Here is a 26023-nt window from a genome sequence, read left to right on the forward strand (position 1 = left end):
TGACAATGCCCCTGTGCACAAAGTGAGGTCCATACAGAAATAGTTTTTTGAGATCGGTGTGGCCTACACAGAGCCCTGACCTCAACCCCATCGAACACCTTTGGGATGAATTGGAACGCCAACTGGGAGCCAGGCCTAATCGCCCAACATCAGTGCCCGACCTTACTAATGCTCTTGTGGCTGAATGAAAGCAAGTCCCCCAGAAGAGTGGAGGCTGTTATAGCACCAAAGGGGGGACCAACTCCATGTTAATGCCCATGATTTTGGAATGAGATGCTCAACGAGCAGGTTTCCACATACTTTTGGTCATGTAGTGTACCTTAAGGAACGTTTTAAAGAATGGAGGCAGTCTGGGAAGTATGTCAGTCAACCAGGGCGGACATTTTTATAAAATGGCTGTTAGAAGAAAATAGGGTAGAATCATTCCAAACAATATCAAAATTACTTTGTAACGTTTAGAGTTGGGCGGTAGCCAGATTTTCATATCGTGCTTATCTCATCCTGGGATATACAGTATTACTGGCTTAGTACACAAGGAGGCTCCAAAAACGCAAAAAAAAAAGCCCATTGGGCGTCTATGAACAGAACGCTAACAAAATTGGCACAAGTAATAGAGAATTTCCATGGAGGCTGCTAGCTAAATATGCCAATGAGCGCAAACAAAAATAAACAAATTGCAAAGACTGGCAATCCAGCTCATAAAGTTATACATATATACGTAGGAGCTACCGAATGTCATTTTTGGTGAGTTTGGACATTTACAAGTGAATGTGAAGAAGAGACATTATGCAAATTGCCCACATTTTGTGCAGATGAACAACATTTTGATGCATGCTTGTCTGAAGGAAGAACAGTACTGGCTCTGGAGCAGAATGTGTACACGCTGTGTCTGTGTGGAGTCTGGAGTCGCTAGGGCAACAGGCCTGCCTGCTCTGCTCAGGAGAAGAGGGGGGAGGAGAAGACCGGCCGAGAAATGCATGGAAATCAAGAGTGGCAGCTGTACAAATAACTAATCCAAAGGGCTTTGACTTCTCAAACACGTTAAAAAGCTAACACAATATGTTGCCCATCTTATTAATTCAGCTACTTAGATAACTAGCAAGTTAAACATAGGGGATGCATTAACGCAGAATTCTGCAATTGTCACGCAGGGTAAAAAGATAAAACACATAAGAAATATCTTGCTGCGTTTTGTAAACTGCTTATTGTAATTTCTGCTCGGCATCAGACTAATTTTGTGCTTCAGTTGCACTTCTCCACTCGGTTGCACGAACGGGCATTCTATCAGCAGACAACGCTCTGACTGTTGTGTAGCTACTTTTCTCCTGTACTTTTCTCGGTGTTGCCAGCCTACTTTTCTCCGGTAAAATTCAAGATTAACTTCAAGCAAAACATTAGGAAATGTAGCTGGCTACATTCTTTCTATGATAAACATTAGAACTATGATGGCCATGCATTGTTTTTGCAAATAAGACCTTGCTTTTTCATTGTAAGCTCATTTACTTGTGTGGCTGCCAGCAAAATAGCATTACACTTCTATTTTCTGCCGAATGTGTTGTACTAATGTATTTTCTGTGAAGGCAAACTATAGTTGCACGTACCTGATCACTCTATTGAAGCAAAAAAACAGTGTTGACTTTCAATATGAAACGCGACCCCTGTCAATACACAGCTGGACTCACCTGCTCCCGCTTTCTCCCGTACTATTTACAAACAAACAAGTGACTGACTCAACTGTTTTGGGGAACTATGGTAAGCTTCATAATATAAAATAATGTGACAGGTGAAATGAGGAACGCAATATGCTTTATCTCCTAATGTATTGCACAAAACTGCAGGTATTTATTTGAAAAGTATCATAAAATTGAACTATGTGTATTAGCAGGGGCTAATGTGACATGCTAGCTAACTATCATACAGCAATCATACATACAAAAGCACATCACAGGAAGCCCCCAATATCTAACAAGTACTGTGCACACACACACACACACACACACACACAAATATATATATATATATATATATATATATATATATATATATATATATATATATATATATATATACAGTGAGGGAAAAAAGTATTTGATCCCCTGCTGATTTTGTACGTTTGCCCACTGAAAAAGACATGATCAGTCTATAATTTTAATGGTAGGTTTATTTGAACAGTGAGAAACAGAATAACAACAAAAAAATCCAGAAAAACGCATGTAAAAAATGTTACAAATTGATTTGCATTTTAATGAGGGAAATAAGTATTTGGCGCCTCTTAAAACATGACTTAGTACTTGGTGGCAAAACCCTTGTTGGCAATCACAGAGGTCAGACGGTTCTTGTAGATGGCCACCAGGTTTGCACACATCTCAGGAGGGATTTTGTTCCACTCTTCTTTGCAGATCTTCTATAAGTCATTAAGGTTTCGAGGCTGACGTTTGGCAACTCGAACCTTCAGCTCCCTCCACAGATTTTCTATGGGATTAAGGTCTGGAGACTGGCTAGGCCACTCCAGGACCTTAATGTGCCTCTTCTTGAGCCACTTCTTTGTTGCCTTGGCCGTGTGTTTTGGGTCATTGTCATGCTGGAATACCCATCCACGACCCATTTTCAATGCCCTGGCTGAGGGAAGGAGGTTCTCATCCAAGATTTGACGGTACATGGCCCCGTCCATCGTCCCTTTGATGCGGTGAAGTTGTCCTGTCCCCTTAGCAGAAAAACACCCCCAAAGCATAATGTTTCCACCTCCATGTTTGACGGTGGGGATGGTGTTCTTGGGTTCATAGGCAGCATTCCTCCTCCTCCAAACACGGCGAGATGAGTTGATGCCAAAGAGCTCGATTTTGGTCTCATCTGACCACAACACTTTCACCCAGTTCTCCTCTGAATCATTCAGATGTTCATTGGCAAACTTCAGACGGGCCTGTATATGTGCTTTCTTGAGCAGCGGGACCTTGCGGGCACTGCAGGATTTCAGTCCTTCACGGCATAGTGTGTTACCAATTGTTTTCTTGATGACTATGGTCCCAGCTGCCTTGAGATCATTGACAAGATCCTCCTGTGTAGGTCTGGGCTGATTCCTCACTGTTCTCATGATCACTGCAACTCCACGAGGTGAGATCTTGCATGGAGCCCCAGGCCGAGGGAGATTGACAGTTATTTAGTTTTTCTTCCATTTGCGAATAATCGCACCAACTGTTGTCACCTTCTCACCAAGCTGCTTGGCGATGGTCTTGTAGCCCATTCCAGCCTTATGTAGGTCTACAATCTTGTCCCTGACATACTTGGAGAGCTCTTTGGTCTTGGCCATGGTGGAGAGTTTGGAATCTGATTGATTGATTGCTTCTGTGGACAGGTGTCTTTTATAAAGGTAACAAGCTGAGATTAAGAGTTTGCTCCTATTCTCAGCTCGTTACCTGTATAAAAGACACCTGGGAGACAGAAATCTTTCTGATTGAGATGGGGTCAAATACTTATTTCCCTCATTAAAATGCAAATCAATTTATAACATTTTATACATGCGTTTTTCTGGATTTTTGTTTTGTTATTCTGTCTCTCACTGTTCAAATAAACTTACCATTAAAATTATAGACTGATCATTTCTTTGTCAGTGGGCAAACTCAAATACTTTTTCCCCTCACTGTATATATATATACACTACTGGTCAAAAGTTTTAGAACACCTACTCATTCAAGGGTTTTTCTTTATTTTTACTTTTTTATACATTGTAGAATAATAGTGAAGACATCAAAACGATGAAATAACACATATGGAATCATGTAGTAACCAAAAAAGTGTTAAACAAATCAAAATATATTTTATATTTGAGATTCTTCAAATAGCCACCCTTTGCTTTGATGACAGCTTTGCACACTCTTGGCATTCTCTCAACCAGCTTCATTATTTAGTCACCTGGAATGCATTTCAATTAACAGGTGTGCCTACTTAAAAGTTAATTTGTGGAATTTCTTTCTTCTTTATGTGTTTGAGCCAATCAGTTGTGTTGTGACAAGGTAGGGGGGTATACAGAAGATAGCCCTATTTGGTAAAATACCAAGTCCATATTATGGCAAGAACATATAAAATAAGCAAAGAGAAAGGACAGTCCATCATTACTTTAAGACATGAAGGTCAGTAAATACGGAACATTTCAAGAACTTTGAAAGTTTCTTTAAGTGCAGTCGCAAAAACCATCAAGCGCTATGATGAAACTGGCTCTGATGAGGACTGCCACAGGATGGAAGACCCAGAGTTACCTCTGCTGCAGAGGATACGTTCATCAGAGTTACCAGCCTCAGAAATTGCAGTATAATTAGAAGAAGGGACTTGCTTGGGCCAAGAAACATGAGCAATGGACATTAGACCGGTGGAAATGTGTCCTTTGGTCTGGAGTCCAAATTGGAGATTTTTGGTTCCAATATCCGTGTCTTTGTGAGATGCGGTATGGGTGAACGAATGATCTCCGCATGTGTATTTCCCACCATAAAGCATGGAGGAGGAGGTGTGATGGTGTGGGGGTGCTTTGCTGGTGACACTGTCTGTGATTTATTTAGAATTCAAGGCACACTTAACCAGAATGGCTACTACAGCATTCTGCAGCGATATGCCATCCCATCTGGTTTGGGCTTAGTGGGACTATCATTTGTTTTTCAACAGGACAATGACCCAACACACCTCCAGGCTGTGTAAGGGCTTTTTTACCAAGAAGGAGAGTGATGGAGTGCTGCATCAGATGACCTGGCCTCCACAATCCCCTGACCTCAACCAAATTGAGGTGGTTTGGGATGAGTCGGAGCGCAGAGTGAAGGAAAAGCAGCCAACAAGTGCTCAGCATATGGGGGAACTCCTTCAAGACTGTTGGAAAATATTTCCAGGTGAAGCTGGTTGAGAGAATGCCAAGAGTGTGCAAAGCTGGCATCAAGGCAAAGGGTGGCTATTTGAAGAATCTCAAATATAAAATATATTTAGATTTGTTTAACACTTTTTGGGTTACTACTTGATTCCATATGTGTTATTTTATAGTTTTGATGTCTTCACTATTATTCTACAATGTAGAAAATAGTACAAATAAAGAAAAACCCTTGAATGAGTAGGTGTTCTAAAACTTTTGACCGGTAGTGTATATACACATCAGGAAATGTACATCGTGAACTCATGCACATTAATAGGAAAAAGAAATACAGTATTTTAGAACGTGACCTAACACTTGCATAGAATCATCATACTGAGGAGAATTTACGTTCGCGATCTCCCCCTATATGCAAGGATAGCCAATGACAATACACCTTATTGGCATCTTATTTGAGCCATCCAATCGGAATACATAAACATTGAATACATATCTACAGTGGAAGGTTTAAACATAACCAACCCTGTTACACAAGTGCCCAGAATTTCTAATGACCTCACAGAAAAGGCACCAGCAGCCTTGCCAAGATCTGTGCATGTTTATACATTTAGTGAGAAATTGTGTCATTTTGATTGCCAATTAAACAGTCTCGTGTTCTTTGTGTAGCTCCTCAGTGTTGGCACATGAAATAACACTCTTATTCTCCAAACTCATTAATGCTATCCACTCATTAGATATGCCAGGTTGATGTTAATGGTCGGACACCATTCCCAAATTACTGGACATGATATACTTTAAATGGGGTTATACCCTATTGTATCTCATCTTGAAACGTACAAATCTCATAAAATCAAAAAAAGAAAGAGTAAAAACTCCAATACATATCTAATAACACTTATGTGTAACTATGGGAGGAATTTCACATTATCTTGAGTTATGCAAAGCAATTTATGTATTGACAGGGCAATCAATTGTTTGTATGGAATATGTTTGATCATAGTGACACACCATATATGTATTTGTATTTTCACAACATTCAGTCTCTTTGTTGGGAACTTGTACCCACTTGCTACCTTGGTGAATAAGTTGATCACTTGATTATAACTTTTCCAAGACTATAAATATACATAGACTTTGACTGAATTCTAATAGAACAGTGTATCACCTTCTTAAAGCTGTATCACACCGCCATCTACTGATCGTAGGCACATGTAACTATGATAGGTTAACATGAGAAGGTCCTGTATTCATTCATACAGTACATCTTCATTTAGGATCTTGATATTCATCTTACAGTATATCTTGCTCTTTCAAAAAATTGCATGGTAACATTCTCCAACACGTGCATCTGACTAAACCCTGTGTATCTTGTGAACCTTTAGAATTAGATAAACATAAAACATTCAAGTATCTTTCAAATATAAATTCCTGATGTGGTGTACACAAAAAGAAAAAGAGGGTTCCTCAAGGGTTCTTTGTGAAGGGTGATGGTTCTATGTGGAACCATACTGACCCAAAGAACCCTTTGAGCCCATCAATGGTTCTTTGCATTTCAAGAAAGGGTTCTTTCAACTTTTAGTGATAATTACAATGTAGGGGCGGCAGCGCAATATAATATTTTGGGGTGTGGTTTGTTCACAGCTATTTTTGTGCAACTGAGAGTGTCATTCCAGTTTATCTAATCTGTTGTGTTATGCTATTACATGTTATATATGACTATGTCCAGTGATGGTATGCTTCATTCTATAGCAAGAGGACTCCTGATATCTCCAGGAGTGATAAGTACAATTTCTGTCTTTTTGCTTGCTAGGGCCATCTACTTTAAGTGCTGCCTGTCTTCCGTGCTCTTCACCTCTGCTAGGCAATTAGCAATTAGTGTATGGGATTATAACGATGACAGAACTACGTTTGTATTTAGATTTCGTGATCGCACATTGAGATTCATGGTTGCAAGTACTATTCCAAATGTGTCATTTAATTTTGCAAGCTTGTATCATGATGTGTGAAATATTTAACACCGGTCACAAACTTGTAACTTGACATTTGAATACATTCACTAAGATTTGCAAGTATAATTTATTTTCAGAATTATTCCATTTACGAGTATGAATATTCTGCTGTGAATGAAAAATGCACGCTCTGAGTTCTGTCACGTTACCTAGAGATTCGTACGCTTGTAAAAAAAGGTTTTGTACATTTAGTAGAAAGAGATTTGCAAGTAAAAATTTGATTTGCGATCTGAGGACAGAACCTTTTACTCCTGACCAAGCAGTTCCCTCTCCCAAAACCACAGCCGCCTAACCATTGGCTGGATTGTTCCATAAATCAAATCTCAGGAAGTAGCTACCCACATGAGCAAGAAAATATTAGGTAAATGAAACCAAAATGTTCTACTTGAAAGTAATAATCTCTTTCATGTGTTCATCAACTTATTTTTAAAAATGTTTGTGAGTAGGCACGATAGTAGTTTGCTTATCATGTTAAATATAATGGTACATTTCTGATGAACTCCAGACCAGCTATGGTATTGACAGCCACTATTGCATTAGCTAGCTGGCCTCTGACATTCATCCTAGCTTTACTATTAACTGGCTAGCTTTCTCAGGCAGCTTTAGATGCGATGGGTAAATTAATATAGTTGCTAGTTAGCCATCTGATTGATAGTTGATTATAAATAACATTAGCTAGCTAGATAGGTAAATTGAAACTATTCGGGGAAAGCTAGCTAACTCAGAGTCCCTCCAACATCACTGCATGCAGTGTAGCTAATGTTAGCGACTGTGGGTTTCTAGAAAATATAAATATATTTGCTAGCTATATTTTAAAGACTTGTTACTGACTTTTGAATACTTGTCAAACTACTTAATTCCACTGTCTGTTTATTGATTAATTGGTGACTGAAAAAGTTGGCAAGAAGAATGCCCCTCTCAATTTCACTCCAAATAGATTAACTAGCTAAAAGTAAACTTGATCAAGCTTATGAATATGTAAAACTGTTTACAAAATGATGGCACATTAAAGGTAGTTGTGGTTCTCAGCAACTTGAACCAGGACTGAAATTTCAGCAGTGAGGTTAATTTCTTCCCCCTCTCTGCTCTTTTCCTCAGGTTGAAGTACATCCCTAACACACAGACAGATATAAAGAATTTGGGACGCTCCCAGCATCAGGAAAATAGTCTTGTTCTTGGAGTTTATTCACATGTTTATATAGAAATAGATCCACACAGTAAAAACAGCAAGTAAAAACAGCAAGTCCAAATCCCCATCTCCAGACGATTTAGCTAGCTAGCTACTGCAGGACAACAACAGGTCACAAGTAGACCAGAAACATATTATTTTTTCTGACAATGACATTTTGCTTTTGATGTGATTTGTTTGGTGTGATGCCAAATCCAAACTGGCCTCCCTTGGGGGGCGTTTTGCTGCTCCTCCCTCTTTTTCCCCCGCTACAAAGTTTCTCCCTGCAGGCGGTCACTGAGTCCGAGGTGCTAAAGGAGCTCCTTAAACTTGACCCCCAAAAAAACATCTGGGTCAGATGGTTTAGACCCTTTCTTCTTTAAGGTTGCTGCCCCTATCATTGCCAAGCCTATCTCTGACCTTTTTAACCTCTCTCTCCTCTCTGGGGAGGTTCCCATTGCTTGGAAGGCAGCCACGGTGCGTCCTTTATTTAAAGGGGGAGATCAAGCTGATCCTAACTGTTATAGGCCCATTTCTATATTGCCCTGTTTATCAAAAGTGTTGGAAAAACTTGTCAATAATCAACTGACTGGCTTTCTTGATGTCCATAGTATTCTCTCTGGTATGCAATCTGGTTTCCGCTCAGGTTAGGGATGTGTCACTGCAACCTTAAAGGTCCGAAATGATGTCACCATTTCCCTTGATTCTAAGCAATGTTGTGCTGCTATTTATATTGACTTGGCCAAAGCTTTTGATACGGTAGACCATTCCATTCTTGTGGGCCGGCTAAGGAGTATTGGTGTCTCTGAGGGGTCTTTGGCCTGGTTTACTAACTACCTCTCTCAAAGAGTGCAGTGTATGAAGTCAGAACATCTGCTGTCTCAGCCACTGCCTGTCACCAAGGGAGTACCCCAAGGCTCGATCCTAGGCCCCACGCTCTTCTCAGTTTACATCAACAACATAGCTCAGGCAGTAGGAAGCTCTCTCATCCATTTATATAAAGATGATACAGTCTTATACTCAGCTGGCCCCTCCCTGGATTTTGTGTTAAACGCTCTACAATAAAGCTTTCTTAGTGTCCAACAAGCTTTCTCTTCCCTTAATCTTGTTCTGATTCACCTCCAAAACAAAGGTCATGTGGTTTGGTAAGAAGAATGCCCCTCTCCCCACCGGTGTGATTACTACCTCTACATTTTAGAGGTTGAGGTAGTCACCTCATACAAGTAATTGGGAGTATGGCTAGATGGTACACTGTCCTTCTCTCAGCACATATCAAAGCTGCAGGCTAAGGTTAAATCTAGACTTGGTTTCCTCTATCATAATCGCTCCTCTTTCACCCCAGCTGCCAAACTAACCCTGATTCAGATGACCATCCTACCCATGCAAGATTACGGAGATGTCATTTATAGATAGGCAGGTAAGGGTGCTCTCGAGAGGCTAGATGTTCTTTACCATTTGGCCATCAGATTTGCCACCAATGCTCCTTATAGGACACATCACTGCACTCTATACTCTGTAAACTGGTCATCTTTGTATACCCGTCGCAAGACCTACTGGTTGATGCTTATTTACAGTGGCTTGCGAAAGTACTCACCCCCGTTGGCATTTTTCCTATTTTGTTGCCTTACAACCTGGAATTAAAATAGATTTTGGGGGGGGTTTGTATTATTTGATTTACACAACATGCCTACCACTTTGAAGATGCAAAATATTTTTTTGTGTGAAACAAACAAGAAATAAGACAAAAAAAAAACAGAAAACATGATCGTGCATAACTATTCTAGGCCATTCCAAGACATTTATATGTTTCCCCTTAAACCACTCGAGTGTTGCTTTAGCTGTATGCTTAGGGTCTTGTCCTGCTGGAAGGTGAACCTCGGTCCCAGTCTCAAATCTCTGGAAGACTGAAACAGGTTTCCCTCAATAATTTCCCTGTATTTAGCGCCATCCATCATTCCTTCAATTCTGACCAGTTTCCCAGTCCCTGCCGATGAAAAACATCCCCACATCCTGATGCTGCCACCACCATGCTTCACTGTGGGATGGTGTTCTCGGGTTGATGAGAGGTGTTGGGTTTGCACCAGAGTATACGGCTTAAAGTGGTCCTATGGACAGATACTCCAATCTCCGCTGTGGAGCTTTACAGCTCCTTCAGGGTTATCTTTGGTCTCTTTGTTGCCTCTCTGATTAATGCCCTCCTTGCCTGGTCCGTGACTTTTGGTGGGCGGCACTCTCTTGGCAGGTTTGTTGTGGTGCCATATTCTTTCCATTTTTTAATAATGGATTTAATTGTGCTCCGTGGGATGTTCAAAGTTTCTGATATTTTTTTATAACCCAACCCTGATCTGTACTTCTCCACAACTTTGTCCCTGACCTGTTTGGAGAGCTCCTTGGTCTTCATGGTACCGCTTGCTTGGTGGTTCCCCTTGCTTAGTGGTGTTGCAGACTCTGGGGCCTTTAAGAACAGGTGTATATATACGGAGATCATGTGACACTTAGATTGCACACAGGTGGACTTTATTTAACTAATTATGTGACTTCTGAAGGTAATTGGTTGCACCAGATCTTATTTAGGGGCTTCATAGCAAAGGGGGTGAATACATACGCACGCACCACTTTTCCGTTATTTATTTTTTTCATTTCACTTCACCAATTTGGACTATTTTGTGTATGTCCATTAAATGAAATCCAAATAAAAATCAATTTAAATTACAGGTTGTAATGCAACAAAATAGGAAAAATGCCAAGGGGGATGAATACTTTTGCAAGGCAAAAACCCTTGAAGGCCTCACTCCCTCCTATCTAAGATAACTACTGCAGCCCTCATCCTCCATATACAACACCTGTTCTGCCAGTCACATTCTGTTAAAGGTCCCCAAAGCACAGACATTCCTGGGTCGCTCCTCTTTTCAGTTCGCTGCAACTAGCGACTGGAACGAGCTGCAAAAAACATTCAAACTGGACAGTTTTATCTCCATCTCTTCATTCAAAGACTCAATCATGGACACTTACTGACAGTTGTGGCTGCTTCACGTGATGTATTGTTGTCTCTACCTTCTTGCCCTTTGTGCTGTTGTCTATGCCCAATAATGTTTGTACCATGTTTTGTGCTGCTGCCATGTTGGGTTGCTACCATGTTGTGTTGCATGTGTTGCTGCCATGCTTTGTTGTTGTCTTAGGTCTCTCCTTATATAGTGTTGTGGTGTCCCTCTTGTCGTGACGTGTGTTTTGTCCTATTTATTTATTTTGTATTATAATTTTTTTTAAATCCCAGCCCCCGTCCCCGCAGGAGGCCTTTTGCCTTTTGGTAGGCCATCAATGTAAATACAAATGTGTTCTTAACTGTCTTGCCTAGTTAAATAAAGGTTAAATAAAACATTAAATAAATAAAAAGTACTCGGCAGTCCCGTTCTGTGAGCTTGTGTGGTCTACCACATTTCCACTTCACAATAACAGCACTTACAGTTGACCGGGGCAACTCTAGCAGGGCAGAAATTTGACGAACTGACTTGTTGGAAAGGTAGCTTTCCTTGACGGTGCCACATTGAAAGTTACTGAGCTCTTCAGTATTGTCATTCTACTGCCAATGTTTGTCTATGGAGATTGCATGGCGGTGTACTCGATTTTATACACCTTTCAGCAATGGGTGTGGCTGAAATAGCCGAATCCACTCATTTGAAGGGGTGTCCACATACTTTTGTGGCGCAGTGGTCTAAGGCAGTGCATCGCAGTGCTAGCTGTGCCACTAGAGATCCTGGTTCGAATCCAGGCTCTGCCGTAGCCGGCCGCGACCGGGAGACCCATGGGGCGGCGCACAGTTGGCCCAGCGTCGTCCAGGGGAGGGGAGGGAATGGCCGGCAGGGATGTAGCTCAGTTGATAGAGCATGGCGTTTGCAACGCCAGGGTTGTGGGTTCGATTCCCACAGGGGGTATGAAAAAAAAAAAAAAAAAAACTGTAAGTCGCTCTGGATAAGAGCGTCTGCTAAATGACTAAAATGTAAATGTAAAATGTAGTGTATGTTACGAATTACAATTCATATTATATGTTATGGGCGGCGCACAATTGGCCCAGCGTCGTCCAGGGTAGGGGAGGGAATGGCCGGCAGGGATGTAGCTCAGTTGATAGAGCATGGCGTTTGCAACGCCAGGGTTGTGGGTTCGATTCCCACGGGGGACCAGTATAAAAAAAAAAAATGTATTCACTAACTGTAAGTCGCTCTGGATAAGAGCGTCTGCTAAATGACTAAAATGTAATGTAATGTAAATGTTATCAATTTGCAAAATGTACAATATGTAACACATTTTCTAAACATACAATATGTTATGAATTTGCTAAAATTATGATATGTTACGAATTCTAGCTAGGCGGCAAGGTGGCTGATTTACTTTTACTATGTTACGTCTAGTCTTTGAGACCAGGCTGGACTGATAAGGAGCAATGCTGCACTACAAACAAAAGCATTTTAGGCGGGAAAAAGGGGCAGAGCCCAGTGTTATGCTAATTAACACCATCTACAAGGGAGGTGCGAATTGCAGGCAATTAGACCTACCACGTGCCATGTGCTAAGGTTGAAACCAAATAGCCATAGGTATTCTTTAGGTATACTTATGTGGGTGAGTCAACAAAGTCTGCTCCACTTTGAAATGGAAACTATACTTTGTTACATTAAATAAAATGTGTAGGTTGACTGCTATGTTAAACAACTGAAGTCATGGTTGTGTTGGTTGTCAACAGCATTTTGGCTATTGTAGTCTTGACTGTAGGAAAACAGGAATCTCTAAAGTTGTCCCAAGTGAGGCATGCGGCATGCGAGGGATGGGCAACTGCACCTGTGCCTGACCTAGATGGACTGGAATGACCTTAATATCTGTGGTGTTGCTTGTGCCAACGTTAGAACGCTTAGTCTACCTTTAAATAACTAATTTGTCACTTGATTAAAATGATAACATTTTATGTCAGCAGCATAACTCATCTTGAGGGAAGAAAAACTATCCCTTTATTGTTTATAACATGTCTTATACAATATTACCAAACTTTAATAGCCTATAGGCTAAGGCTGCCATATGCTGTATAGGCTCTAATTGCAGGTGTATGTGTGGGTATGCCATAACCTTTGTTAAAGAAAAGGGCAAAAAGCATGGCTCAAGCATCCAGAAAAGCAACAGCATCATTATCCTACTTTAGTTATTTGTTCACTATCTACCCACCAGAGGGTGCCATTCATGCATATACTGTATCTCCCTATGCAGTACCAATGTGCACCTTCCATTCATCTCCATTAAGTACATACACTAAGTCACTCTTCCCCTTATTTGGCAATATTTTCATAACCCTGTCTGAGAGCCAGCGCAACCCAGTCTGAGAGCCAGTGTACAGTCCTCCCTTAATAGGCAGTGGGTTTCTGCTAGAGTGAGGCTGCAGAGACACATGGGAGGGTTTCACTGGGTCTTTAACAGCTGCAAGTACTGTCTCTTTAAGACAGAGTCCAACAATTTCACCAACTGTGGTTATTTTCGATCTTCAAACTCACAAAAATAGGACCATTTCAGGGAAACATTTATTGATGTTTGATTCACATACTATTCAGACCCGAAATACTCTAACATAGTTGCAACATCTTACTTACTAAAGCAAAATACTTGGTTGGTTGTTGGTTGTGACATACTGCAATCTACCATATCTGGTTCTGGCTCTAATGCAAGAACAGCTTTCTATAGAGAGTTCAATTTTCTTTCTTTTGCTCACATGTTCTGCTATCAATGATTCATTTGATCACTTTTGAGCGAGTGAATCCTTTACAGGGATAAACACTTACAGTCTCTGATAATACTTAAACAATCACTATTAAGTAAAAACATTGTCAAGGTCATTGCTGGATATATGTGTTTCCAGTGCTAATGCCTTAGCTTTAGCTCAGTGAGATAACATTGTCTTCAAAGATGGGGGCTTCAAGCTATTGGGCTTCAAGGTTCTATTCCCTGTTGGATACAGAATACAGTTAACATGTATTAAGATCAAAGTGTAATAAACAGCCTGCTCATAATAATGTAATAATAATGTAATACATACAGTACTTAAGGCGCGCGCACACACACACACACACACACCCCACCCTGGAGTTGTTCTCAGGGTCAGTGCCAATGTAATTTGAGTGGCATGAACCACTTCTGCAGCTGACTTCCCAGCTGACTGGCCAGGCCAAGACCGTCTGTGACACCAGCTGTGCATACCACGCCAAGCCCTTCTAACCACCACATCAAGTCAACGTACAGCCAGTACCAATTCACTTCCCACCCATTCCCCATGGCCTTAACACTTCGATGTTCACAGATCTGAAGGATCTGTATAAAGTAAGTGCAAGCAGTGTGGTGGAGCTTCCACCTTACAGATCTGTAAATGTTGTTAGGGCCAAGTACCCACTATTGGGCTGATATAGTGAGAGAGCCTTAAAAATCAGATGGTGATCATGCTTCATCTTGTTCATATCACAGGGCAGGATTCACTTCCAGTTTGCTTCATTTTCCTAAAGCACACTGCATGCAAGGTGCTTTTATTGTGACATATAGTAAAGTTGTCTTTAAAGGTATAAACCTTTTCACACATACTTGGTATTTATTTCTCACTTCAAGGCCTCCAACTTTAGCACTGAGCTGACGCAGTTAGCTATTATGTGAATGGCAGAAGACTCATTGAGGCCATGAATAGCTCTAAATAGTTGGATGCAGACTGGAGGTCCCCTATTGTTAGCTCTACAGTTCTAAGTAGAGAAAGCCTTGCTCAGCAGCTGTTGTGAATAACCAGGGGTAGGAGGGGTGATTTGCCCACCATAGGAACGTTGAAGCCTGTCTGCTGTGGTAAATGACTGAGGCGGATATGAACAAAGCACTTGGGGTTTACAATGACTGGTTCCCTTTCTTTGTCCCCTAAATAGAACTGCTAGGAAATCAAGTTCTAAACACAATGGAGGGAGAACGATTAGCAAGCTATTGACAGTGTACTTTTCTGTATTGTCCATACCATAGAGTGCCTGGAGTTATATCTACTAAGCATTTACAGCAGTGTTGTTCTTTATTCATCCAGGAAGTCCCTTAAGGCTTGACACTTCTTTTATGATCGAGACCAATAGAACAAGTTATATTCTAAAGGTATTCTAAAGGGTATAAAACATAAAAAGTTTAAGGTAAAATAAAGATTAAGAGATGAATAAGGAAAAGCTCATCAAGACAGTTTCATGTTTTGGCTTTGTCTTCCATTCGCTTTGCACCAGACTAGAGCAGAAGCTTAGCAAATCAGACTCCCAATGTACTAATCAAATACACATCAACCATCAAACATGTCATGCCCACAACTGACCAACTTGAATTGAGAAAAGTATTTGAATATAGGGTCGTTCCATTTGATTTCGAACACTTTTTGACCGCACCCCTTTGGATTTGAACAAAACCATCTATACATATTTTCCCATGGTAGAAGTGGTCAGAAAGTGACTTTTTGGACCAGAATGCAAAAACTATTAGGGGAAAGATGTGCTCAAAGTTGACCTGTTTTGCATACCCCACCCTACCATGAGACATCCATGTCTTCATCACTTGAACAGTTAAACGGTTAAGTTTTATATAATTTAAAAGCTTAAAAAACGGGTTATATTATTATTTTTATTTGTTATTATTTAACTTTAACGTAAATTATCTAAAAATGTGTAAAAGACACAGCATACTCTTGAAGACAGGGTGGGTCATTTCAATCATACAAATATAATTCATAAAATGGACATATCCCTTCAGACCACTGCAATTTAGCTGATACATCATTTAAATGGAAATGTAATTGAAATATTAACTTCCAATTACTACCACAAAGATGACCGCCGGTCAACCCACCATTGTTGAATGTCAACTGAAATGGGAATATCTATTCTATTAACTATATTTCTATGATTTCAATAGGTTTCCTATTGAAGATTGAAACTATAATTTCAAACAAATGATATTCCCATTCATTCAACATTTTCTGATGTGGTGACCTCCAATCGTCATTGTGCTACCATTTTAAAGTTGAAATGTTATTCCCATTTATCAGCCAAAACATGACACCCAACATGAAAACCCTCTGATGATGTAAAATACGGTCTAAGCTACAACATACACTACCGGTCAAAAGTTTTAAAACACCTACTCATTCAAGGGTTTTTCTTTATTTTTACTTTTTTATACATTGTAGAATAATAGTGAAGACATCAAAACTATGAAATAACACATATGGAATCATGTAGTAACCAAATAAGTGTTAAACAAATCAAAATATATTAGAGATTTGAGATTCTTCAAATAGCCACCCTTTGCCTTGATGACAGCTTTGCACACTCTTGGCATTCTCTCAACCAGCTTCACGAGGTAGTCACCTGGAATGCATTTCAATTAACAGGTGTGTAATTTGTGGAATTAATTTCCTTCTTAATGCGTTTGAGCCAGTCAGTTGTGCTGTGACAAGGTAGGGGGGGTATACAGAAGATAGCCCTATTTGGTAAAAGACCAAGTCCATATTATGGCAAGACAGCTCAAATAAGCAAAGAGAAACGACAGTACATCATTACTTTAAGACGAAGGTCAGCAATACGGAAAGTTTCTTCAAGTGCAGTCGCAAAAACCATCAAGCGCTATGATGAAACTGGCCGCCACAGGAATGAGGACCGCCACAGGAATGGAAGACCCAGAGTTACCTCTGCTGCAGAGGATAAGTTAATTAGCGTTACCAGCCTCAGAAATTGCAGCCCAAATAAGTAACAGACACATCTCATCATCAACTGTTCAGCGGAGACTGTGTGAATCAGGCCTTCATGGTCGAATTGCTGCAAATAAACACCACTACTAAAAGGACACCAATAAGAAGAAGAAGCTTGCTTGGGCCAAGAAACACGAGCAATGGACATTAGACCAGTGGAAATTTGTCCTTTCGTCTGGAGTCCAAAATTGAGATTTTTGGTTCCAACCGCCGTGGCTTTGTGAGACGTGGTGTGGGTAAACGGATGATCTCTGTATGTGTATTTCCCACCGTAAAGCTAAAGCATGGAGGAGGAGGTGTTATGGTGTGGGGGTGCTTTGCTGGTGACACTGTGATTTATTTAGAATTCAAGGCATTCCACAGCATTCTGCAGCGATACGCCATCCCATCTGGTTTGGGCTTAGTGGGACTATCATTTGTTTTTCAACAGGACAATGACCCAACACACCTCCAGGCTGTGTAAGGGCAATTTTACCAAGAAGGAGAGTGATGGAGTGCTGCATCAGATGACCTGGCCTCCACAATCCCCGACCTCAACCAAATTGAGATGGTTTGGGATGAGTCGGAGCGCAGAGTGAAGGAAAAGCAGCCAACAAGTGCTCAGCATATGTGGGAACTCCTTCAAGGAAAAGCATTCCAGGTGAAGCTGGTTGAGAGAATGCCAAGAGTGTGCAAAGCTGTCATCAAAGCAAAGGGTGGCTATTTGAAGAATCTCAAATATATTTTGATTTGTTTAACACTTTTTGGTTACTACATGATTACATGTGTTATTTCATAGTTTTGATGTCTTCATTATTATTCTACAATGTAGAAAATAGTAAAAATAAAGAAAAACCTTGAATGAATAGGTGTTTTAAAACTTTTGACCGGTAGTGTAAGTGAAAACGAAAAAAATAAGAGTTTACGCGTTTTTAGATAATTTACGTTAAAGTTTAAATAATGACAATTACTATTTATTTTGTATTTTTTCAAGAAATTATAACATTGTTAGAAAAGCTTTTAAATGATATCAAACTCAACCATTTATCTTTTCCAGAGATGAAGAAATTGATGTCTCATGTTACGGTGAGGTATGCAAAACAGGTAAACTTTGAGCACATCTATCCCCTAAATGTTTTGTCATTCAGGTCCAAAAAGTTACTTTCTGACCACTTCCACCATTGGCAAATATGTATAGAAAGTTTCGTTCAAATCAAAAGGGGTGCAGTCAAAAAGTGATTGAAATCAAATGGAACGACCCTATACACAACATATCACACAGTGCAAAACTCTACTAGACGAAAACTTAACATACAACACATTCAAAGCCTTTAAAAATGTTTTATTTCCACCACTGCTTCCGAGACCTCTGGACATAAAAGTTTCAAAACAGTACACATCAAAACACAAGTAAAAACAAAACGTTATTTTTTTTACAAACAGGCAACATTATCCTCACTCATTGAGCTCTTCTTCTTCGTCGTCGAATGTCTCTTCCCCGTCATTGGCCGTGGCCTCCTGGTACTGCTGGTACTCAGACACCAGGTCATTCATGTTGCTCTCGGCCTCTGTGAACTCCATCTCGTCCATGCCCTCCCCGGTGAACCAGTGCAGGAAGGCCTTGCGGCGGAACATGGCTGAGAACTGCTCCGAGATGCGCTTAAACAGCTCCTGGATGGCCGTGCTGTTGCCGATGAACGTGGAGGCCATCTTAAGGCCACGGGGCGCAATGTCACACACAGCCACCTTGACATTGTTGGGGATCCACTCCACGAAGTAGCTGCTGTTCTTATTCTGGATGGCCAGCATCTGCTCGTCAACCTCCTTCATGGACATGGGCCCTCGGAATACAGTGGCCACGGTGAGGTAGCGGCCGTGGCGCGGGTCGCACGCCGCCATCATGTTGCGGGCGTCAAACATCTGCTGGGTGAGTTCGGGCACTGTCAGGGCGCGGTACTGTTGGCTCCCCCGGGCGGTTAGTGGTGCAAAGCCAGGCATGAAGAAATGCAGGCGGGGGAAGGGCACCATGTTGACGGCCAGTTTGCGAAGGTCTGCGTTGAGCTGTCCAGGGAAGCGCAGTGAGGTGGTCACACCGCTCATGGTGGCCGACACCAGGTGGTTGAGGTCTCCGTAAGTGGGAGTGGTCAGTTTCAGGGTACGGAAGCAGATGTCATAGAGCGCCTCGTTGTCAATGCAGTATGTCTCATCAGTGTTCTCCACCAGCTGGTGCACAGAGAGCGTGGCGTTGTACGGTTCGACCACCGTATCAGACACCTTGGGCGAGGGCATGACGCTGAACGTGTTCATGATGCGGTCGGGGTACTCCTCGCGGATCTTGCTGATGAGCAGGGTGCCCATGCCCGAGCCCGTGCCCCCACCCAGGGAGTGGGTGAGCTGGAAGCCCTGGAGACAATCGCAGTTCTCACACTCCTTCCTCACCACATCCAGCACAGAGTCTACCAGCTCTGCTCCCTCAGTGTAGTGGCCCTTGGCCCAGTTGTTCCCCGCACCTGTCTGCCCTGCAAGGGCAGCAAAAACAAAAAGGGATGAAAATGGTCAGTTAAATCCTACACCCCATCCCTCCAGTAACCCCAAATCCACCCCCCACTACCCCAACACACACAAGCTAATTGTGAGCCATTTATCATCCAGTCTAGGCCAAGAGAAATGTGGGGTCAGTACAGGGTGTGTGTGAGGTGAGATTCTTAGGCTCAAGTCCTGGGTGGGACAGTCCACGTGAAAACCCTGAAAAGTTGATTAAACAAATGTCCAAAACATTTAGGCAAGAATGTAGGTTGAGTCTGGCATTTGTACAAGCTACATGTTCTGTCAAATAGTTTTCCATTGTCTCCCCGTAGCTGCTAAAGAAAAGGAAAATGACTGTGAGGCCATGTCGAACCCGGATATGTAGTGACGCCTCTAGCACTGCGATGCAGTGCCTTAGACCGCTGCGCCACTCGGGAGGCAATCTCCTGACAACTTCTGCTGGGACCGCCACACTTGATCCATCCCAGTGTTCATTAGGTCATGCAATGGAAAACTTTTTTAAATGATATTGGACAAACCTAGGTAGTCCCTCCCTGTTTTTTAAGGTAAAGTGTTACAGTGTCCACTTACCGAAGATAAAGTTGTCAGGTCTGAATAGCTGTCCAAAGGCCCCCGACCGGACACTGTCCATGGTCCCAGGTTCCAGGTCCACAAGGACTGCTCTGGGAACATACTTGTGTGCTGCAAAAAAGACAACCAGACACCTATACAGATTGGAATACATTTAAAATGTATCTGAATGTATGGTATTGTACAGTAGGCTATGTTTCACAAGCAAGACTTCGTCAGGTATGCCTATTACCTATAACACATTCCTTATTTAGACCTTAAGGAATTGCCAACAACATAATAATATTTTCCTTTTCATTGCGGCCTGCCATCTTCACTCACATTGAATATGCCAGTCCTAACTAATACTAACTTTGAAGTCTGAATTAAATATTCATCCTTTATAAAGGCCTTTATTTAAAAGGTGTATATAGATGCTTCAGAAATAATGTGTGCACATCATGCTATATAAAAAGCCTGGTCTCATAGACTAGACTTAACATAGTAAATGTAATTCCGGGACACTCAAATTAGTATGATATGTTACGTTTAGTATGTTTACATTAGACAGAAGGTTAACCCCGGTGCGTCAATCTAAGTAACATAATTAAAAAAAGCTAGAGATATGTTTTTTTGCATTGGATGCGTCTCAATCCACCGCATCCTCCTATGTCGCACTTCCGCATCGGCGGTGAAAGGTGGCAGAGCTAGAGCGGTGTTTGTCAGACCATGAGACGTCCCAAAAATCATTCTTCTCATGAAAATGTAGCGTCTGTAGCATAAGAAACGGCTTTACTCTACAACCCCCACAGGTGTCAGGAGACTCGTCTGACGTCGGTCCCGTCGATGTGCCAACTTCTGTTTGTAACGTCCGAAAAAGTTTGGGCAACAAACTAATGTCACCCCACTGTGGAAAGGGGACCCCACAAGTGTCACGGGACTCGTCTGAAGGTTAAAAAAAAAAAAAAGTAGTTTTGTGCCTACCCAAAAAAAGGGGTTAAATGTGTAAAACAAAATTATATATACAGCTCTGGAAATAATTAAGAGACCACTGCAAAATTATCAGTTTCTCTGGTTTTACTATTTATAGGTATGTGTTTGGGAAAAAAATAACATTTTTGTTTTATTCTATAAACTACTGACAACATTTCTCCCAAATTCCAAATAAAAATATTGTCATTTATTTGCAGAAAATGACAACTGGTCAAAATAACAAAAAAGATGCAGTGTTGTCAGACCTCGAATAATGCAAAGAAGTTCATGTTAATTTTTAAGCAACACAATAGTAATGTTTTAACTTAGGAAGAGTTCAGAAATCAATATTTGGTGGAATAACCCTGATTTTCAATCACAGCTTTCATGTGTCTTGGCATGCTCTCCACCAGTCTTTCACATTGATGTTGGGTGACTTTATGCCACTCCTGGCGCAAAAATTCAAGCAGCTCGGCTTTGTTTGATGGCTTGTGACCATCCATCTTCCTCTTGATCACATTCCAGAAGTTTTCAATGGGATTCAGGTCTGGAGATTGGGCTGGCCATGACAGGGTCTTGATCTGGTGGTCCTCCATCCACACCTTGATTGACCTGGCTGTGTGGCATGGAGCATTGTCCTGCTGGAAAAACCAATCCTCAGAGTTGGGGAACAATGTCAGAGCAAAAGGAAGCAAGTTTTCTTCCAGGACAACCTTGTAACGTGGCTTGATTCATGCGTCCTTCACAAAGATAAATCTGCCCGATTCCAGCCTTGCTGAAGCACCCCCAGATCAGCACCGATCCTCCACCAAATTTCACAGAGGGTGCGAGACACTGTGACTTGTAGGCCTCTCCAGGTCTCCGTCTAACCATTAGACGACCAGGTGTTGGGCAAAGCTGGAAATTGGACTCATCAGAGAAGATGACCTTACTCCAGTCCTCTACGGTCCAATCCTTATGGTCTTTTGCAAACCTCAGCCTGGCTCTTCTTTACTTCTCATTGATGAAGGGCTTTTTTCTAGCTTTGCACGACTTCAGCCCTGCCCCTAGGAGCCTGTTTCGAACCGTCCTCGCCGTGCACTTCAACCCAGCTGCCGTTTGCCATTCTTTTTGTAGGTCACTTGATGTCATCCTACGGTTGTTGTGTGACATTCGAATGAGTTGGCGGTCATCCCGGTCAGTAGAGAGTCGTTTTCGCCCTCTGTCGGTCTGTAGCGTTGTTATCCTTAATGTCTGCTGCTTGAACTTGTTCTTATGAACCCACCGTCATTGAAATGTTAAGGATGGAAGTAACCTGACGCTCACTGTATCCTTCTGCCGGTAAAGCCAGAATTGAACCCTTATTTTCCTCACTCAAAACTTTCCTTTTCAACTCTTTTGGCATGGTCAATAGTTATTTTTTATTAATATTACTTTTGAGGTACTATTAGCACTGTTTTTGCCATCCAGCTGGTCCTATTGCAAGAGGATAGCGACGACCACAGCAGTGGTTTTTATACTTTTCCTCTTTAAATAAGATTTGGTTCAGGTGATCTTCTAATCAGTACCTAATTCAGTAGAATGAGGTGTGCCTGTGTTGGAATTCAACAGACACTGCAGTGGAATGGCTGTCATACATGTAGAGATGCTGATTTAAGAAAAATGTGCAGTGGTCTCTTAATTTTTTCCAGAGCTGTATATACACACACACTGCTTTCGGAAAGTATTCAGACCCCTTCCATTTTTCCACATTTAGTTACGTTACAGCCTTATTCTAAAATTTATTAAATATAAAATGTTCCTCAATCTACACACAATACCCCATAATGAAAAAGCGAAAACAGGTTTTTAGAAATGTTTGCTTATTTATAAAAAATAAAAATAAAAAAGAAATACCTTATTTACATAAGGATTCAGACCCTTTGCTATGACACTCGAAATTGAGATCAGGTTAATCATGTTTCCATTGATCATCCTTGAGATGTTGCTACAACTTGATTGGAGTCCACCTGTGGTAAATTCAATTGATTAGACATGATTTGGAAAGGCACACACCTGTCTATATAATGTCCCACAGTTGACAGTGCATGTCAGAGCAAAAACCAAGCCATGAGGTCGAAGGAATTGTCCGTAGAGCTCCGAGACAGGATCGTGTCGAGGCACAGATCTGGGGAAGGGTACCAAAAAAATTTCTGCAGCATTGAAGTTCCCCAAGAACACAGTGGCCTCCATCATTCTTTAATGGAGGAAGTTTGGAACCACCAAGCCTCTTCCTAGAGCTGGCCGCCCGGCCAAACTGAGCAATCGGGGGAGAAGGGCCTTGGTCAGGGAGGTGACCAAGAACCCGATGGTCACTGACAGAGCTCCAGAGTTCCTCTGTGGAGATGGGAGAACCTTCCAGAAGGACAACCATTTCTGCAGCACTGCACCAATCAGGCCTTTATGGTAGCATGGCCAGATGGAAGCCACTCTTCAGTAAAAGGCACATGACAGCCCGCTTGGAGTTTGCCAAAAGGCACCTAAAGACTCTCAGACCATGAGAAACAAGATTTTCTGGTCTGATGAAACCAAGATTGAACTCTTTGGCCTGAATGCCAAGCGTCACGTCTGGAGGAAACCTGGCACCATCCCTACGGTGAAGCATGGTGGTGGCAGCATCATGCTGTGGGGATGTTTTTCAGCAGTAGGGACTGGGAGACTAGTCAGGGTCGAGCGAAAGATGGCTTCAGGACAAGTCTCTGAATGTCATTGAGTGGCCCAGCCAGAGCCCAGACTGGAACACGATCTAACATCTCTGGAGAGACCTGAAAATAGCTGTGCAGCGATGCTCACCTTCCAACCTGGCAGAGCTTGAGAGGATCTGCATAGAAGAATGGGAGAAACTTCCCAAATACAGGTGTGCCAAGCTTGTAGCGTCATACTCAAGACGACTCAAGGCTGTAATCACTGACAAAGGTGCTTCAACAAAGTACTAAGTAAAGGGTCTGAATACTTATGTAAATGTAATATCAGTTTTTTATTTTTTATAAATGTGCACACAAAAATAAAATCAATTTTAGAATAAGGCTGTAACATAAAATGTGGAAAAAAAAATCAATGGGTCTGAATACTTTCCGAATGCACTGCATATTTCCAGAGCTTTCTTATATCTCCTAGATATAGGACAGACACTTTAAAACCTTATTTCTAATGATAGATTTTTTTACTGTATTTTTTCCCCATTTATGCGTTATACAAAACATTTCTCTGGGCTATAGTAGTAAAGGCCAAATTCAATATTATATCAAATAATTTTTGGGGACCTAAAGGGGTACTAAAATCCAATAGCTAAATGATCCATCTTAAAATAATTCCATATTTAGAACCCCCCCCATTTTCGTGCCATTCATCCGCCGCCATCACCTTAGGTTCCAGCATGATAATGCACGGCCCCATGTTGCAAGGATCTGTACACAAATCCTGTATTCCCAGTCATGTGAAATCCATAGATTAGTACCTAATGAATTCATTTCCATTTACTGATTTCCTTATATGAACTGTAACTCAGTAAAATCTTTGAAATTGTTGCATGTTGTGTTTATTTTTGTTAAGTTTAATTGGAGTTTCCCGGATTTACATTTACAATGTTACATCTACCCCTGAGTTCAAGTTGCAGCAAAGGGGTGGCAAAAGGGTTATGGCAATTTGTCAAAGCACCAGAAGTAAGGACCCTGTAGTAGCCCATGAGTGTGCTTATGTTAAATTCTCTATGCCTTTAGAAATTTGGAACAACTTGTAAGCATGATGATTCATTCAACCACAGACACACTTACAGGAGGCTTCGTTGTAGTACACATTAATCCTGTCGATTTGAAGCGATGAGTCACCCACATAGTTTCCTGCCGGATCGATGCCGTGTTCATCACTGATAACTTCCCAAAACTGTCCAGTTATCAACATTGGAGGAAAAAATAATACAGTTAAATCTCCAAAAGTTATCAAGACATCATGAAAAAACGATCGGACATTGTGCATCTTTCGGTCTTATTTGATGACTTCAGCACGCTCAGCTGCTGAAACGGATAGACACGCACAGCGCGGATTTCATGCCACTCCCTGGCTGCACTCTAGTGACCGTTATGAAGTTTATTATAGGCTTAATAGAATTGTAATTAAGCGATGCCAATTGATATTTTCAAAAGGCCTACGTCGTAGCCTATGACCTAAAGCATGAATTTGTCACATCAGCTTCTAAACATTTAGGCTAAGGCCACACACGGTATTCTCAGAGTTAAAAAATGGACCATTCGTTAGTCATCCGTTGTCATAAATCTGGCAACGGATGACTCCCATTGAAAAAGCATTGGCTCCAGTAAAAATTGAACACAAAATCCATTAAAAAAAAAAAAAATCTCCACAAAACATGGAATGTGTTGTTAATTAAAATGAAAAAGCCATTCAGTTCAAAAGGTCTCTACTTGCCTTGGTGCCAATCTGATTCCCACATTGTCCGGCTTGAATGTGAACAATTTCTCTCATTCTGTCTGTGTGCAAGGGTGTCTTGGCAGCGAGAGTGTGCATGCAGCCTGGTTAAACTCAACTGATTAGCAGGCGCTCTAAATTCCTGTTCTCCTCTGCCGATCTTCCACGCCCAGTAGGGCTGGGACAAGTGAATGACACCCCAGCTGTGCAATAAAGTAGTGAACCGTTATCTTCCATCCCATCTCAGTTTTCACAAGAGAAGTATCTTATCAGGCTTAGTTTGTTGAAATAATGTATCGAATTCAATTCGGTTGTGACTTATGATGCAAATGTAGGCTATTAAATCATTGTTGAATAATTAAAGAGTAGCCTGGGCTTTGCACCATTTCAAGTGTTAAAGTTAGAAGTTGAGCTCACACTAATCTCAGAAGAAAAGGCTACCGTTAGGGTACAGTATTGTTCCCTGGGGTACAATAATATAAAAATACACAATGTACTTTCAGAGGTACACATGATTTCACATGGTACTGTTCGGTACCTTTTAGGGTAAATGTGCGGATAATCTAGTAATGGTACATTTTTGTACCCATTATTTTGAATCTAAAAAAGGTACAATCATTGGGGGTGTGGCTTTCAATTAGTTATTGTTGGCCACCCGTGAGTGGAAGTGTTGTACCAGTTTAAGTGGTCTATTGTTATATTACAAGTTTGTGCATGTCCGCTGCCAGTTC

General features: G+C 41.4%; 1 protein-coding gene across 3 annotated transcripts; it reads right to left on the reverse strand.

Moving 5' to 3' along the window:
- Window positions 1-18239: 18239 nt before the first annotated feature.
- Window positions 18240-25349, reverse strand: tubb6 (tubulin, beta 6 class V; the record flags this gene model as incomplete). Of its 3 annotated transcripts, none has more annotated exons than XM_084184340.1 (4): window positions 18240-19303; window positions 19902-20012; window positions 24644-24752; window positions 25293-25349. In XM_084184340.1, the coding sequence occupies 4 exons, from the start codon at window positions 25347-25349 to the stop codon at window positions 18240-18242; spliced, it is 1341 nt and encodes a 446-aa protein (XP_084040466.1). The 3 variants fall into 3 exon arrangements, with proteins under 3 accessions (XP_084040466.1, XP_084040465.1, XP_084040467.1); XM_084184339.1 differs by having other exon boundaries at window positions 24638-24752; XM_084184341.1 differs by lacking the exon at window positions 24644-24752 and having other exon boundaries at window positions 25316-25349.
- Window positions 25350-26023: the final 674 nt, after the last annotated feature.

This window comes from Coregonus lavaretus (genome assembly GCF_964263955.1).
Source record: "Coregonus lavaretus genome assembly, chromosome: 2".
NCBI classification, from domain to species: domain Eukaryota; kingdom Metazoa; phylum Chordata; class Actinopteri; order Salmoniformes; family Salmonidae; genus Coregonus; species Coregonus lavaretus.